Raw genomic sequence first — 15,114 nt, forward strand, 5'->3', positions numbered from 1 at the left:
GATGGAAACACTTTTTATGCTGGCTTGAGATGCTACTACTTGAAATGCTTTAAAAGTAGCAGGACTATAACTTAACTCTCCATTTCGTAATAGAAGAAAGCGTAGAAAAGAAAGGTTTTGATTCGACCCCTCGCTGACTGGATCGTGCTTGTGCTATCAAGGCCGACAAATGACTGCTTTCGGGCGGTATTCACGGAAATTCTAAATATTGAATGGTTGTAAACAGATTCGCTAGTTGGGTCAAATTGGCACTCTTTCACTAGTGATTGTAAGCTAGGTGCCCTTAAATGACAGGATGGGAAGAAGCTCTAACGGAAGCATCCAATCAACCGGGAATCCCACATTTCAGATTCTACATCTGCTACTGATAATGCCTCTACTACCTGTGCCAGCAAATAAACAAATACTAAAAAGACTCTAAAAAAGGCTAGGTGTCCATGCCACCAACCAACTCCTGAAAGAAAAACAAGAGCTTCTCCGGCCAATAGCTGATGGTTTTGACGGAGGATAAGGCGATGAAGTAGCAAGAAGTACTCTCAATTGCTGTTAATCCAGTACATCATGAGAAGACTAAGCATGTGGAGATTGATTGCCACTTTGTCAGAGACAAGGTCAATGCAGGGGAGATTTACACTGAATACGTTTCATCCGCTTGCTGATATACTTACCAAGCCATTACCAGTGGCTCAACATCACTACTTATCATCCAAGCTGAGTGCTCCTGTTAATCATTCTCACTCGCCTTGAGGGGGAGTGTTGAAGGTCCCCTGTTTTCTATTTCTTTTCCTACGGCAGCTAATATTTCTCTCTCTCTTTGCCTTTTATTCCTTTGTTGTTTTAGCATGGATGTATTATTCCTTTGATGTTTTGTCATGGTTTATGTCTTCTTCTTTTGCTGTATTAGCATAGTTTGTGGGTATATATTACCTACTGGGTTGTAATGTTAAATAAGAGAGGAATATCACAAAACCTTTGAGGAATTCTTGAAGCTCTCTTCCTGCTGTTGCTAAGCTTTTCAGTTTCCGATCCGGTTGGTGTTCCGACATCCCGAATCGAGGTGGCTCTAAACTCAGGGTTGCCTACCTCTCTAGTTACAGAGAGAGGAGAGGGGCTTCGAAGCCTTAAGTCAAGCTAGAAATATCGCTAGAAAACTGGCCCTAGGTAAGGGGTGACAACGAAAAGGCGTTTTTTTAAGCCTGAGGTGAGCGGGGTAGGAAAAAGTGAAAAAGAAAGGTATTTGAAAGAGGGCGGGCTTCGAGGAAGACAAACTGTCACACCATTCTGAGGAAGTTTACTGGTTCGACTGCGAAAGGAGAGAAGCTGGTGTAGAGGACCTGATGGGTGCCTAAGAATTCTGCCTGAGAAAAGAAGAGTTTGAGGTGCCCAAGGTCTATGATACCTAAAAGTATTAAAATGAGTTTATAGGCAGACATTAGCCTCTGAGCGAATCTACCCCATCTTAGATGTTTTAGCACTCCGATCGTCTAACAAACGGGGGATTGAAGCCTAAACAAGAAGATCCGAGCCAGGAGCTTTGGGTTGCCCATCAGTTCATCCAGTTTGGATTTCCTCAAACATAGGCACTATAGGCAGCTACCCGAGAGATCAATCTTCATGCAAGGAATGTGGGAAATAGCCTGGCAAAGGTATCTTCTATAGTTCAGTCAATGGTATGATAGCCAAGGATATGATACAGCAGGAACAGAAGAATGAAGAGTTAGTCACTACTAGAATCTGGCTCTGCTCTGTCGGATGATATGAGCTCCTTATGAAAGAGCTCACTCTGGGGTGATTCAGATTTAGTCATAGAATAAAGTAAACCCATGCTTTTGTCTTCGCCTTTCCCAAGTCTTTCTTTTAGCCCATATAAGGGAGGTTTTTTTAGTCAGTGTGTTCCATATTAAAGTCTTGGAATATTACATACTATTACATACGTGGGACTCATTTCTGAGAGAAAAAGCTGCCCCAAGGATATGTGAGTCGGTGGTCGGTGAAGATCTTATATACTCCAAGCCTCATGAATCGGTTAGGTTGGAGTTGGAGGAGTCGCTATTAGTTGGCTCTTTCCGAAGCCGCCTAACTATCTGAAACTCTGGTTCTATCGACATGCCTAATACCAGAAGCACACAAGTCGAGGCTTGTCGTAGATAAGTTTTTTTTACAGTTTTTGTTCTGGTATTAGTAACTGATTGGGTTATTAAGGACTTTCGGTCAAGATTGCACTCATTTCTCACTATGGCCGATAGCGATAGATACGATCATCTCTTTCATAGGCGAGGGGAAGCGCCTTAGCATCTTCCCAATCATGTAAAGCTTTAGCTGGAGCTACAACAAGACTAGAGCAGTGGTTGACCAATCCTATGGTTTCAGAGAAAAAAGGAGGCCCTAAAAGGTCTATTCCCAAGAGTACTTTCCCAGTCTTTGTAAGCAGCGCATCAAGCTCAGAAACCAGAGCGGGCTACTAGCGTTGACCTTGCCGAGCTAACAAGAAATGATCCGACCTTGGGCAAAAAGCTCGCTGATAGGCACGGAGATGGCTCTTTGGAGTCTGAGTTTCGAGTTTCCTATCTGAAAAAAGAAAGATCCCTCTCTCTATTGGTGACCGTAAAGACTAATCACTTTCTTGAGTGCCACTTGAATCTCAGCTTACCACCATCCTACCGAGACCGAGCAGGGAGCCAAGTCATCAACCAACCTACCCAAAGGCAGGGGCTTTAGCCTCACTTTTCTTTCACCCCATACTTTCTCATACCACTTTTCATGATGGTGTCGAGGAGAAAATCCCATCCCACATTCAATCGATCGACGAAAGATATTCAAAATCGAAATCGGATACTTGGTTCCAGCGACTTCTATGCACTACTAATCCGGGGACCCTCTACTCCCAGTTCGCCTTAGATACGACAACGTGACGCAACTAACGTCGCCCCTCGTTTACACTCGTCTTCGACTGATCTACGACCAGCCTCACTACCATCTTGAGAGAAGCAATCGGCTTGGGATGAATGCTCGACAAAGTGAGAGGGAGAGTAAGTGAACATGCTAGCTACTGCTTGGAGCTCTTTGCAAGAAAGGGAGAAGAAAATTCCTTCTTCGACGAATAGCTGGTGCTCCAGCCAATAAGCTTAAATCATCTTTTCTTTCTTTTTTTAGTCTTCGTGCATTCCTATTCTTTCCTCTTTCATTATCTTGCCCTGGGACACATTCCTTCGGCGCTATTTGCCTTTTAGTAGATCGTGGAGGTAAGCTTCCTAATTCATTTCTTATATTAGAAGATCGACTACCTTACTGGCTGGAAGCCTTTTTCTATCTGACATTGAACGGTATTCTCATTAGTTGTAGCAATCCTTTTTCTTGAGTAAGGGAAGTTTTTCTTATTACATTCTCTGTGCTCGCTCTGCTCTTCTAGCCTAAGTCTTGCGCTAGTGGGTTGGTTGGCTGGCTTGAGCTAACAAGGGGGTTAGTTCAGGTGCTGCGCGGTTGCGTTAGAAAGCGGAGCCTGACAAGTGGTATCAGAGCCAGCTTACGTGGGGAGTAGCCTTTGTTGTAGGAAGTCTTCATGGCAACCTCATATGCGCGCGAGTCTCTCGCTTGGATTCTTCCGGATTCGAATCAGGCTAGAAATCTCATAAGAGAAGAAAGAAGAGTCTCTTTCTTCAAAGAATCCCGCGCCCTTCTTGGTTGGAAAAAAACCAACTAGCAATATCCTACAAGTCTTTCTTCATTTTTGAGCAAGAAGCAGAACTCAACAAAATCTAATAAGATTTTATGACACACAAAAAAAGAACTCCTCCTAAAACAAATGAGGAGATTCGATCTTTTTTTGATAAGCTTAAGGTAACTATCGCAGAAATGCCCAACAAGTCCCAGGAAGAGAAGGACTTTTGGTCATTGTTGTGCGAAGTATGTTGCCGAGATCTTATAAGAAGGGGCATACCCCAGAGCTGCGGAACTAACGACTCTATTAGAAAGTAGAATTACCAACTTTTACACGAATTTTCAAGCGGGTGGTGGGCTCTTCCCCGTGTCAATCTAAAAAAAAATCTTAGTTAGTGTGAGTCTTCCATTGGCTAAGAAGCTCTTTTCGACTACTCCTATTCTTTCTCGCTGCTTTTCGAGATCCTACTTTCGTACCCAAGGGAAAGCCTCTCTATCCTTCACCAGGAAAGGGAGAAGCTGGTAGGAAGATCGAACTAAAAAAGGTACGAAGTTCGGTACACAAGAGGGGGTACCATATCGTAAACTCCTTAAGTGGCTAGCTGAAAGGGAAATACGATGATCGCGGAGAAAGGAAAACAGACCATTTATGATTCCAGCCTAGAAGACTAGTTAAAGGAAAGATCAAGAATGTCATATATTTCAGGAGCTAGATTAGTTGACGATAAACAAGTAAAAATTGCCTCAACAAAAATGGATGGAATTGGACCTAAAAAAGCCATTCAGATTTGTTATAGATTAGGTATCAGTGATAACATTAAGGTAAAAGAGTTAACTAAATATCAGATCGACCAAATTGAACAAATGATAGGTCAAGATCATGTTGTTCATTGGGAATTGAAGAGGGGAGAACGCGCAGACATCGAACGATTCATTTCTATTTCTTGTTATCGTGGAATTCGTCATCAAGATGGATTGCCCTTACGCGGTCAACGAACTCATACTAATGCTAGGACTTGTCGTAAGAAAATTAGGAAATGAAAGAAGTCTACCGGAAGCCCTTGGTGCTTGTCTGATCAATCACACCGATAGCTTCAATAGTTCACTTCCATTTTTTTTTTCGGGTTTGGTCAGGAGGGACAAAAGAGAGATGCTTTCCATCAGTAAAAGGCGGATACCTTCCCCTATGCTCTTACGGTTCGCTTACCGAGGAATAGAAAGGTAGGGCCTGGGGCCTCCGAAAGTTTAGTTGGGGTATAGAGCCGTAAGCGCGGTGGGGGTGACAGAGGACGTGCTCGTACGGTTCATAGAAGGATATGATCCACTCGTTGATTTTTGGGAACTTTCACTCCTCTATATTCGAAATATGCCTTTCTAGGAGCATTACGATCTGCAGCTCAAATGGTCCCTTATGAAGTCTCTATTGGTCTTATTCTTATTGTGCGCCTTGTGAGCGCGTTTTGATCCGCGAAGGCAATCGCTCGGATATTCCCCTAACCCAACCCGGGAACGGACCGGAGGGAACCGCAGCATGGAGAATGTCCGCGTCTCGTCGCAAGGCTCATTTTTAATTTTGGGTCATAGGATGGGCTTCGAGCGGGCAGCTTTTTCTGATCAAAGGCCGGGGCACAAGGGTCCTGGTACTATCCAGGTGCGAAGAACCCCGGAGGTGACTGCAATGAGCAGAAATCTCACTCACCGGCCTAAACGACGAGCAAAGACTCGAACGTGAGAGCAAGGGATCACCCAACGAATGGACGAGCTCCAAGGAGGGAGGCAAGAACCATGCTTTCAGAAAAGTGGCGATTCTTATCTGAATTGCGAGAATAACTGACTAAGCCGTGCGTGCCATAAGGGGTCATTCTCCAAACGGGGCAGGGCCAAGCCTGACGGTTGTTTAAGTAAGTTGGGTGACAGATCGGCCATAGGAGTACTCCGGGAAAACCAGGGCAAGAAATGTCGAGCATACGACGATGCCGCCCGTTTTCATTTCGTGGAAGTTCCCGGCAGAGGAAAGGGCTGTAGGTGATAGCGCATTCTGCTTCTTATCCTAGAGAGGAGCGCTGAAATCGTTCCTATTGGATCGTGCGTGGCAGCTGGTATAGATGAAGAAAGGCGGGCCCCGCTTGAAGGGGACACCTATTCTCTTAATTTAATAGGCGGCAAGGCGGAATAGGAAAGGGGCCGAGCTGAGCCTCTTCAAGAAAGTTTTGTTTGGTAGGCCTGCCTACTCATTCGGACAATGCTCTGAACACGAAAGTGTGCAGTTCCGCCCTCCTTATCCCATGCTGAGTCACAGGCAGCGTCTCGGAAAGCACGGACGAGCCACATGCAGGGAAACTTGCACGTGTGGTTCTGGCCGGGGACCCCGGTATACTGTTCTAATATGTGTAGGTCCTTGTAATTCGAGTGAGATTGTCATGGCGCAAAAGCAGATATGGTCCGGTATTCCCTTGTTCCCTGTATTGGTTATGTTCTTTATTTCTTGTTTAGCAGAAACTAATAGAGCTCCGTTTGATCTCCCAGAAGCGGAAGCTGAATTAGTTGCAGGCTATAATGTAGAATATGCGCGGGATGCGATCCTTAATAGTTCACTGTTGGCGGAAGCCAATGTCCCGGGGTCCCGGGGACTCATTCTGACTGAAACAGGGGGTGGGTCTTTACCAACTTCCAAATTTGCGATTTGAGGAAAGCCAAAAAACGTGAGCGCCTAGCGCGAACCTTATTGAAAGGTCCCCTTTCTATAGTATAGATAGGCTCGAAGCTATTTGACTTTGATTGCAGGGTATCGTCAGAGACTCCTTTAATAAGATAGAAAGGGCTTTTCTTGCTTCTTTAGTAAAGGCACGCTTTTCATTTTGATAGGAGTAGGTGCCTGCTGGGGCAGGGCACTCTTCATTCTTCAGTCGAAACTAATGAAATGAATGTCGGGTCGAGGGTTTCTGCCTTGTTATCAAAAAGGTAGTTTGGTAAACCCCCCCCTTAAACGAGCACGGGGCTTAGTCAAGTAGAACCGGGTTGCGCTGCCTGATGCTCCGATCGAAAACTAATAAGTGGGGCCATGCCGGTACGACTGAATATGCGTGAGAAAGGTCAATCCCCCTCCCCTATGACATCAAAACCCGGGCCGAATAAGAGCCCGCCCGCTTCCATAGAAAAATATCGTGGCAACGTAGACTTAAGTGGTCATATTGGATCCTTGGGAACCATCACAAGTACGGCCGGCCTATATTTAAACGAGAATGCCGTGTCGTCCAGCGGAGCCTAGAAGAAGGTGACTCGCGCAGACAGCTGACCCCTTTTCAATAGAAAAGAAAAACCAAACCAACCCAGCTGGCTGGTCAATCTCAGAGATCTTATCGGCCGGCAAACCGGAGACGGACGACCACGGTCCCGACCTTACCAGCACCGAAGGTCTACTAATCAATGAACTTTCGAAACCTACTTTTTCTTTCTTTTTTGACAAAATAAACCAAGCTTAAACGGTCACGACAACATCCAAAGGTTACCTTTGGATTCTAAAGATTTAGCTTCTTATGATGACCTGGTCGAGAGAGTACAATACATTGGTGTAAAAGATTGAGTGGGATCTGTGAGGTTGGTTATAGTAAGGCCCGGCCGTCAAGCTAAAGCTTGCCTCTATAGTGGGGGCAGTCTCCCTTTCTAGATGGAGGGTATAGCCCTAATCTTCGGCCCGGGTTTTCTGTTGAGGGTAACGAAAAGAGAAGCTCTAGACTGGTAGGTGGTAGGTATATATTCCATTTTATGCTTAAGGTTGCTTTGAGAGGAAGTTTTGAGGAAAGAGATAACTTTCAAACATCAAAAGAGTATCTTTTTCCTCGTCCTATCGAAGAAGTCTTCCTTTCTTATCTTAGGAGTTAAGCGATGAGTTGGGTAAGCTTCTTAAGGGTATGGCTTCTCTGGGGCGACTAAGGACACACCCAACCAAACGATCGGGAAAATGGGTCTCCTTTGGTACAATCTCCTCTTCCGGGTCTATCCCGTACGCTTGTTTTCAAAAAGTAGAGTAAAAAGGCATTCTATGAACGAATGACTTCATAGATAAAGTAGATAGAAATAGACCTTCTTTAAAGCGGAGAAAGATCAGTCTATTATTTCGAACTAAATCACATACACATATATATAATATAAGGATAAGGGGGTAAGGCTTGAGTCTACTTTCGATTAAAGTTTCGATCGAGTAGAAAGAAGACTCACTGCTCAATTCGAAGGCGAAACCCCTTGCTGCCTTTACAAAGATTTTCTTTCCCCTTTTTCCTTCTTTTGTTTGAATATGCTTAACACACTTTCTGGTCGGCCCGGGGACGAAGCATAGAGGTTACTTTAAGCCTGTTGTACTGGAGTGCTTCATCGTCAAAAGAACAACAATGGGTTGTAGCATTTTCTATTGATTTGTCTAGAGGATGTAAAAGAGGGCTTTCTCGTCTAAAGGCAGGGGTGAGCTTTCTCACTATAGAATTCGCACTACGAACGAAAGACCAACGAGGATTCAGGAGGAGAAGGAGTAGGAGCTAGCTTTCATTGAAGTAGAGGCACGAAGTGGCGAAGAATTTCGATTCAAATCAAGGGAAAAGTGTGAAGAACTCAAATTAAAAATCCTTTCCATCCCACGAGAATTTTTGAAAGCCGAGGAATCCTATGAGGAAAGATAGGGTAACCACGCCACCTATTTCTCCAACGAAAGCAATCGACATGATGATTCCTAGCGAAAACTCGCGAAAAGGAAGAAAGCCGGAAGCTTTGATTGAAGAGATTCGATCTTGCACTTTTATTGAGATACGGAGTTTTTCGAGAAAAGGTCCCATCCTTCAATATCATGATTGGGTCAACCAGGACAGATCATGAGTCAAATATCATGATCGGGTCGACCAGGCCAGATCATGAGTGAATAGAAAATCGAAAACGTACATAGCTGTTCCAGCTGAAATACTTGGAATAATTCTACCACTTCTACTAGGAGTAGCCTTTTTAGTGCTAGCTGAACGTAAAGTAATGGCTTTTGTGCAACGTCGAAAGGGTCCTGATGTAGTGGGATCGTTCGGATTGTTACAACCTCTAGCAGATGGTTCGAAATTGATTCTAAAAGAACCTATTTCACCAAGTAGTGCTAATTTCTCCCTTTTTAGAATGGCCCCGGTCACTACATTTATGCTAAGTCTGGTTGCTCGGGCCGTTGTACCTTTTGATTATGGTATGGTATTGTCAGATCCGAACATAGGGCTACTTTATTTGTTTGCCATATCTTCGCTAGGTGTTTATGGAATTATTATAGCAGGTTGGTCTAGTAATTATAGGGGGCGGCCGTTCGGTCGCCTATGATACTAGGACCAATAGGTAAAAAATTGCTTTGTGCCGCAGGTGTTGAACGATCCACTCTACACAGGTGTGGGCTTACAGGGCTAGGGCTCATAAACCTTTTCTTTCATTCATCAATAGGGCTCTGCTTGCTTACTTTTCCGGGCCGGAATCCAGAAAAGGAAGTCATAAAAAAGAGATCTTTCTCTTCGCACCACCGATAGACTACTTATTAAGATTCAATTCAAAAGGCGACTACTTAGCCCTACATTAGCGGGACTAAGTAAGGCCTGAGGCCCCCTTCGAATCCGTAAATTTGAAGAGCATGCCGCAACAAAAGGATGGTCCCTTATGCATTTCTTTCTTTTTGGAAGGGAAAAAAAAAGTACCCCCCATCATGGTGAACCTCTCCTTGTGATCGTGATGAGGTAGATGCCTTCCAGCCGGGGGGCGGATCGAATCGGAGTTTCCTTAGGTAGCCACCGACCAACAGTTATCCTTAAACTTCCGTGCTTGGTGGAGAAGAAGCGAACAAAGGTACGCTCGCTTGTTGTCTTGTTCTCTGCCGCGAACTGGGATCGCTCGCCAGCTAGGTCAGATTGGAGCAACATTGTATGAGAACATATTACCAATATTCGGGGACAGGGGGCGGAACGACCTCTCGATCTACTTACTGCAGCCCAGGAAGAAAAACATCGTCTAGGCGTTCTCTCTTGCTCCGATCTCCTCTACGCCTAGGACGTTGTCTGGGCCAAGAGCCATAGCTAGTTGCTGTTTCTATTTTCTTTTTTTTTTCGTTGTTGATACCGGCAAGACCCAGCCAGATGATGTCTGCTGGTTGGTAGTGAGAGGATTCTTAGTACCTGCATACTCAAAAGAGAGCGCTGGTTAAAAAACAATCATTTGATTTTCTTTCTTGCTCTCTCTTAGCAGCGGGAAAGGAGTCTATCTATCTGCCTAGCTTTGGTGGATTTCCCTCAACGCAATCTAAAGAAATTCTAAAAATCCCTTTTTGGATAAGTCCGACGACTCAGCAGCAGTGCGGAATTGAGTTTCTCGTCCGGTGGATCTGATCTATAGTTAGGGGACAATACATACCAAAAGGTTCGAAGAAAGGAAGATAAGAAATAATTTCCCATTGGTATAGAATTTCGATAAAAATTTGGATTGGGGAAGAAAAGGGGGAAAAATCGAAGTCGAAGCATATATGCCACGAAAAGGAAATCCGATTTCGGTAAGACTTGATCTGAACCGTAGTTCAGATTCAAGTTGGTTTAGTCATTTTTATTATGGTAAGTTAGTATATCAAGATATCAATCTGAGATCTGATTTTGGTTCGATACGTCCACCTACGAGACTTACCTTTGGCTTTCGCCTCGGTAGGTGTATTATTATACATCTTCAAAAAAGAACATTCATTAATTTTTTTCTTCCTCGTCGACCACAACGACGCAAAAAATCCAAACCTAGTTTGATTAAGATGAAGGGCCGGTGGTTCGAATTTGGTAAAGTTGGGCCGATCGAGTGTCTTTATTCAAGCGAGGGTAGAAAAGAAGAACGAAACGAAGTGAGAGGCCAAAGGGCCGGAAAAAGAGTTGAGTCGACCAGGCTCGACGACCTAAAAAAGCAAAACGAAATCAGGGTTTGGCCAAAAAAGAAGCAAGGCTATGGATACCATGACCGATCACCATCGATAAAGAAGAATCTTTCTAAATCACTTCGGGTCAGCGGGGCCTTCAAGCATCCGAAATACGCCGAGGTTGTAAATGACATAGCCTTTCTGATAGAAAATGATTCTTCCTTCAGACAAACTAAGTTATTCAAGTTCTTTTTACCAAGGAAGTTCCACTACAACGGCCCGGCAAGTCGTCTACTTAAAAGGATCCTCCCTGCAGTGCGCCCTTCCTTGAATTATTCGGTCATGCAATACTTATTCAATACAAAGAACAAAATTCATTTCGATCCCGTCCTAGTTCTCAATCATTTCGTGGCACCAGGCGTGGTTGAACCATCCACGATGAAGAGAGCTAATACGCAGGAAAGAAGCTTAGATAAGAGAATACGTTCTCGCATCGCTTTTTTTGTGGAAAGCTCGACCAGCGAGAAAAAGTGTTTGGCCGAAGCCAAAAAGAGGTTGACCTACTTCATTCGCTTGGCGAATGCTCTTCGCTTCGCGGGAAGAAGAAAACCCACCATCTCGCTCTTTCCTTTCTTCGGTGCTACCTTTTTCTTTCCAAGGGAGGGGTTTAGAGTTTCTAATAACCTATTTGTTAAAGATGCCCGGCAACAACTCCTAGGTAAATTAAGGAGAAAATGTTGGAACCTCATGGGTAAGGATAAGGTAATGAAATTGATCGAAAAATTAATAGATCTAGGTGGGATAAGAGAATTTATAAAGGGAATAGAGATGATGATAGAGATCATACTGAAAAGCAGAAGAATTCCTTACAGATATAACTCTTATTTGAACGAAGTGAAAAAAATGCGATCTTTCTTGTCTAATAGAACAAACACTAATACCTTAATTAAATCGGTCAAGATCAAATCTGTTTATCAAAGTGCTTCTCCGATTGCTCAAGACATAGCTTTTGAACCGAAAAAGAAAAGAGGATCATTTCGTTCTATTTTTAGTAAAACAGTGCCATTAGTAATGAAAAAGGGGATAGAGGGTATTCGTATATCTTGTTCAGGTCGATTAGAAGGTGCAGAAATTGCTAGAACTGAATGCGCAAAGTATGGAATAACTTCTTGTAATGTATTCCACCAGAAAATGGATTATGCTTCTGCGGAAGTTTCTACTCCTTACGGAATCATAGGTGTCAAAGTGTGGATTTCTTATAGTCCAAAATAAAAAGGACGTGCTATATCCGAAACTATAAAAATATAGTAAATATCGTAAAGGCGTCTATAGTAGAGGTTGCAAACCGGACGGTACACAACTTGGATTGCTCGTGTGTGTCCACGGGACAAATCCCATTTGAAATGGATGGTGTGAGTTTGTCAAATGCTCGACAAGCCCAACGTCTTAAGTGGTCGATGGAAAGAGATAAGGAAATTTATATGGCTCAAGACGAAGAAATAGCCCGGCAGAAGGCCGATCTTCGTTCTAAGATAGAGCCTCTTCTCACCATGGAGAGGGCCCGTCGTGACCTTTTGGCCAAATTTCCCGCGAGCAGTACGAGCTCGACCGGGAAAAAGACAGAAAAAGATTCGAAGGTGGGGCTCCTTTTCATCTTTTTCTGTTTTTTTAGGGGTTGGCAGGCTCCCGACCCGCAGATGTAGGGATGAGTTGTCACCCGAACTGCGTTACCAAAGTGACTCCTCTTGCCGGAAGATAGGAAATTTTTTTTTTCTGCCAGTTCGAGTCTGGCGAGTCGCTCCTTTCTCGTGTGGGCAGTCTTCAACGCGAGTTGTGCGTGGAATGTCGCCTAAAATGAAGTGACTCATGGGTGTGGGGCACATTCGTGTTTACAAGGAAGTACTGCTTTCTTCTATTGTGCTATTCTATTGGTATTCTCTAGCCCAGTGGCAACGAAAGCGGACTTTGAGTTGGTGCTACCTAAGGTGTCGCAAATGAGCTTCAGCGGATCAATCTTTCTTATAGCAGCAAGCCAGTCACAGTTCCGGCCAGCTCAGTCACCTTCTCCTATTAAGCTTTCAGGCAAGTAAGCCACTACATATTATGTCATAATAGAAGAAAAGTAATAGCTTTGAAACTCTCACGTAGTTCCGGTTGAATCAGTTTCCTTTGGTATATAGGATCAAGGCAGATTAAAGGAAGGAATTTATAGAGTCAGATTCATCTGCAGCTCCTTACTTATTCAAGTAAGTGAATAGGAATTCCCTTGAATTGAATAAGTCTATTACTTCTGAGTAAGGCACTCTCCTAAAAAAAAGTAAACAAGAGTTAACAGCAGGCACAATAGAAAGGCAGTTGGAAGCAGGCGATAGGCTTAGATCAGATGCAAGCAAGGAAAGCTGCCCATTAGAGGTACGCAGTAACTCGACTGTAGGGAGAGGAAAGGACGAAGCACATTGAAGTTGATTGCCACCTAGTTCGTGAGAAAAATAGTTCTGGCATATTGAAAGCATCCCATGTACCAGCCCGATTCCAGCTTGCGGATTTCTCTCTCCATTAATTCCCAAAATTATACTTTCTTTTCTTTTTTATTTGACTCACCCGCGCGTACTCCTTTTTTTAACCTGATGAGATTCGTCTTTTTTTTTACTTGCTTGAAAATGCAAATCGGTTGAGGATTTGATTTTACTGTTATGATCTCTTGGCCTGTGCCTCCGTAGTGTAGTGTAAGTTCTTAGACTAAGATTCTAAACCTTGTCTTTCTCTTTTGGCCAGGAACCCATAATATCTGCCTATCTACTTGACTTTTCTTAGTCCAGGGACGCCTTTCTTGATGAGAGAATTGATCGCTATGTGTCCTAGTTGATTCGTCTGGTTTAGGAACACCCAGCTGTGTAGCCTCGCCTTCTTCCTGTGCTAGTGCTTTAAGGGCCAGTTCACATTGTTCTTTCCATTTTTATCTCCTTCTTTGTAGTGGAGTGGCTTTGCTGTTAAAGTCTGCTATTAGTGCGCTCACTTCCCTCCTTTTCTTAGCGATTAGTCGATGACTGACGTAACTGTCCGTTAGTCTATCTATCTGTTCGTCCAAGAAGTCTATTTTATCTTTATAAAGGATTCTGAGCCTTTCGATTCTGCCTTCGTTCTCGTGAATGAGCCTTTATATTTCCCGTTTGGCTGTAGCCCGGGCAAGGGATATCTATTCTTAGAGGAACGTAGTAACTCGACTGTAAGGTAGTTGACTTGCTTAGTGCTTGCATTAAGGAAGGTTCGAACTCTCATTGCCTGCTTATCAGGCTAGATTCCGTCCGATCTTGTTTGACTGCAAAATAGCCCAGAAAATAAAAGCCGTCAAAAGGCCTAAGCCCATATAACCTCGGCCCGCCCAAATAAAGTTCAGTGGCCTCTACCCAGCCCATGATCCAAAGGATCCGAAACCAGCCAATCATGCTATTATCCTTACCTTTCAACCAACCCCTTCGATTCCGCTTCTGCAGCAGTATATAATCTCGGTTCCCTTACCTTAATGTCTACAGCTCCATTTCTTTTTCAGTGATGGCAAGAATCCGCGAAAGACTTTTTTTTCTTTTTCTTCTTCTTGTGTTCTTTCTGAATGGCAGCATCGCTCTCCCTCGTGCAGGAATGCTGCACACTCTGCCGCAAAAGGGGACCACCTTCTTCCCCCAAAAAATTAAAATTCCAACCTCAGGGCCCAGCAAGCAGCATAATTATGTTCCGAGGCTACTTCCAGCAAAAGTAGGATATGGTTCAAAAGGCCTTGTTCCATCCGGCGCGAATCCCCCCCCATCACTAGTCTAGTGGAGGTGCTATTTGTATTTCAATAATTTAAAAATCTATGAACACAAATAATTAGCAGACCAGCCCACTTTTATATGTGGGTTCATTTCATAATGTAATGTATTTTTTTTAATAAAGAAGCGCGTTCCTCTGTGCTATAGTTTCATTCAAGTCGATATTGTACTTTACTTAAAAGAGATTCGTAGGCGAAAGCTAGTCTCCTAAACGGAACTGACGTATTCCTTGCTTCAGTCTGTTAGGCTGGATTACAGGCTAGCGATTTAAGTGGTACAAAAGAGCTTGATAGATCATGATTTGTTCTCATTCATTCTACTTCGACCACCCTACAGTAGCTACTTGGGGGTCCCGTAAAATGGCTTTCCCGCCTTTTCTATGCTTGAACTAGGGCCATAGAAAGGAACTGAAGTGAATGGACCCTATCTTCGGTTATCCCTTGATCGATTTAATCTCTTCTGTCCTATCTTGTATAACCCGACAGGAACAACCTGACTCGGGGATTTCAGTAGAGAAACTACCGGAGTCATATCTAGCTATCAAAGAAGAAGCTTACAGGCCTTATCCCAATTAAAGTTAGGGAAGGAAGGCAAAGATAGCTAATAGCAGCTCGGCTCATATTGGCCCGGCCTTATTCAACTACCAGCACTGGACCGCTAGTTCCCTTTAGTCTCTTTCTAAGAAGGTAGGACAGCTAAGAACGAATTAGATCTTTCAAGTCCCCTTTATATAAGAGAAAGCCAGAAAGAAGG

General features: G+C 43.7%; 5 protein-coding genes across 5 annotated transcripts; 4 read left to right on the forward strand and 1 right to left on the reverse strand.

Annotated features, from left to right (window-relative positions):
• Positions 1 to 4,347: 4,347 nt before the first annotated feature.
• On the forward strand, positions 4,348 to 4,743 carry LOC130827028 (ribosomal protein S13, mitochondrial). Its single transcript, XM_057692660.1, has one exon. It carries the CDS (start codon positions 4,348 to 4,350, stop codon positions 4,696 to 4,698), a length of 351 nt encoding a protein of 116 aa, XP_057548643.1. The 3' UTR covers positions 4,699 to 4,743.
• A 1,199-nt stretch (positions 4,744 to 5,942) lies between these two features.
• LOC130827027 (NADH-ubiquinone oxidoreductase chain 1-like) lies at positions 5,943 to 6,344 on the forward strand. Its single transcript, XM_057692659.1, has one exon. It carries the CDS (start codon positions 5,943 to 5,945, stop codon positions 6,342 to 6,344), a length of 402 nt encoding a protein of 133 aa, XP_057548642.1.
• Positions 6,345 to 8,670: 2,326 nt separating this feature from the next.
• LOC130827029 (NADH-ubiquinone oxidoreductase chain 1) lies at positions 8,671 to 10,088 on the forward strand. Its single transcript, XM_057692661.1, has one exon. The coding sequence runs from the start codon at positions 8,671 to 8,673 to the stop codon at positions 8,995 to 8,997; it is 327 nt and encodes a 108-aa protein (XP_057548644.1). The 3' UTR covers positions 8,998 to 10,088.
• LOC130827037 (uncharacterized) lies at positions 9,359 to 10,177 on the reverse strand. The gene is given in 3 exon segments (XM_057692669.1): positions 9,359 to 9,701; positions 9,781 to 9,857; positions 9,956 to 10,177. Coding segments are annotated over 3 exon segments (567 nt in total). The 5' UTR covers positions 10,113 to 10,177; the 3' UTR covers positions 9,359 to 9,368.
• A 3-nt stretch (positions 10,178 to 10,180) lies between these two features.
• Positions 10,181 to 12,240, forward strand: LOC130827008 (ribosomal protein S3, mitochondrial-like). Its single transcript, XM_057692640.1, has one exon. The coding sequence runs from the start codon at positions 10,181 to 10,183 to the stop codon at positions 11,822 to 11,824; it is 1,644 nt and encodes a 547-aa protein (XP_057548623.1). The 3' UTR covers positions 11,825 to 12,240.
• Positions 12,241 to 15,114: the final 2,874 nt, after the last annotated feature.

The sequence above is a fragment of the Amaranthus tricolor genome, chromosome 11 (assembly GCF_026212465.1).
Source record: "Amaranthus tricolor cultivar Red isolate AtriRed21 chromosome 11, ASM2621246v1, whole genome shotgun sequence".
NCBI classification, from domain to species: domain Eukaryota; kingdom Viridiplantae; phylum Streptophyta; class Magnoliopsida; order Caryophyllales; family Amaranthaceae; genus Amaranthus; species Amaranthus tricolor.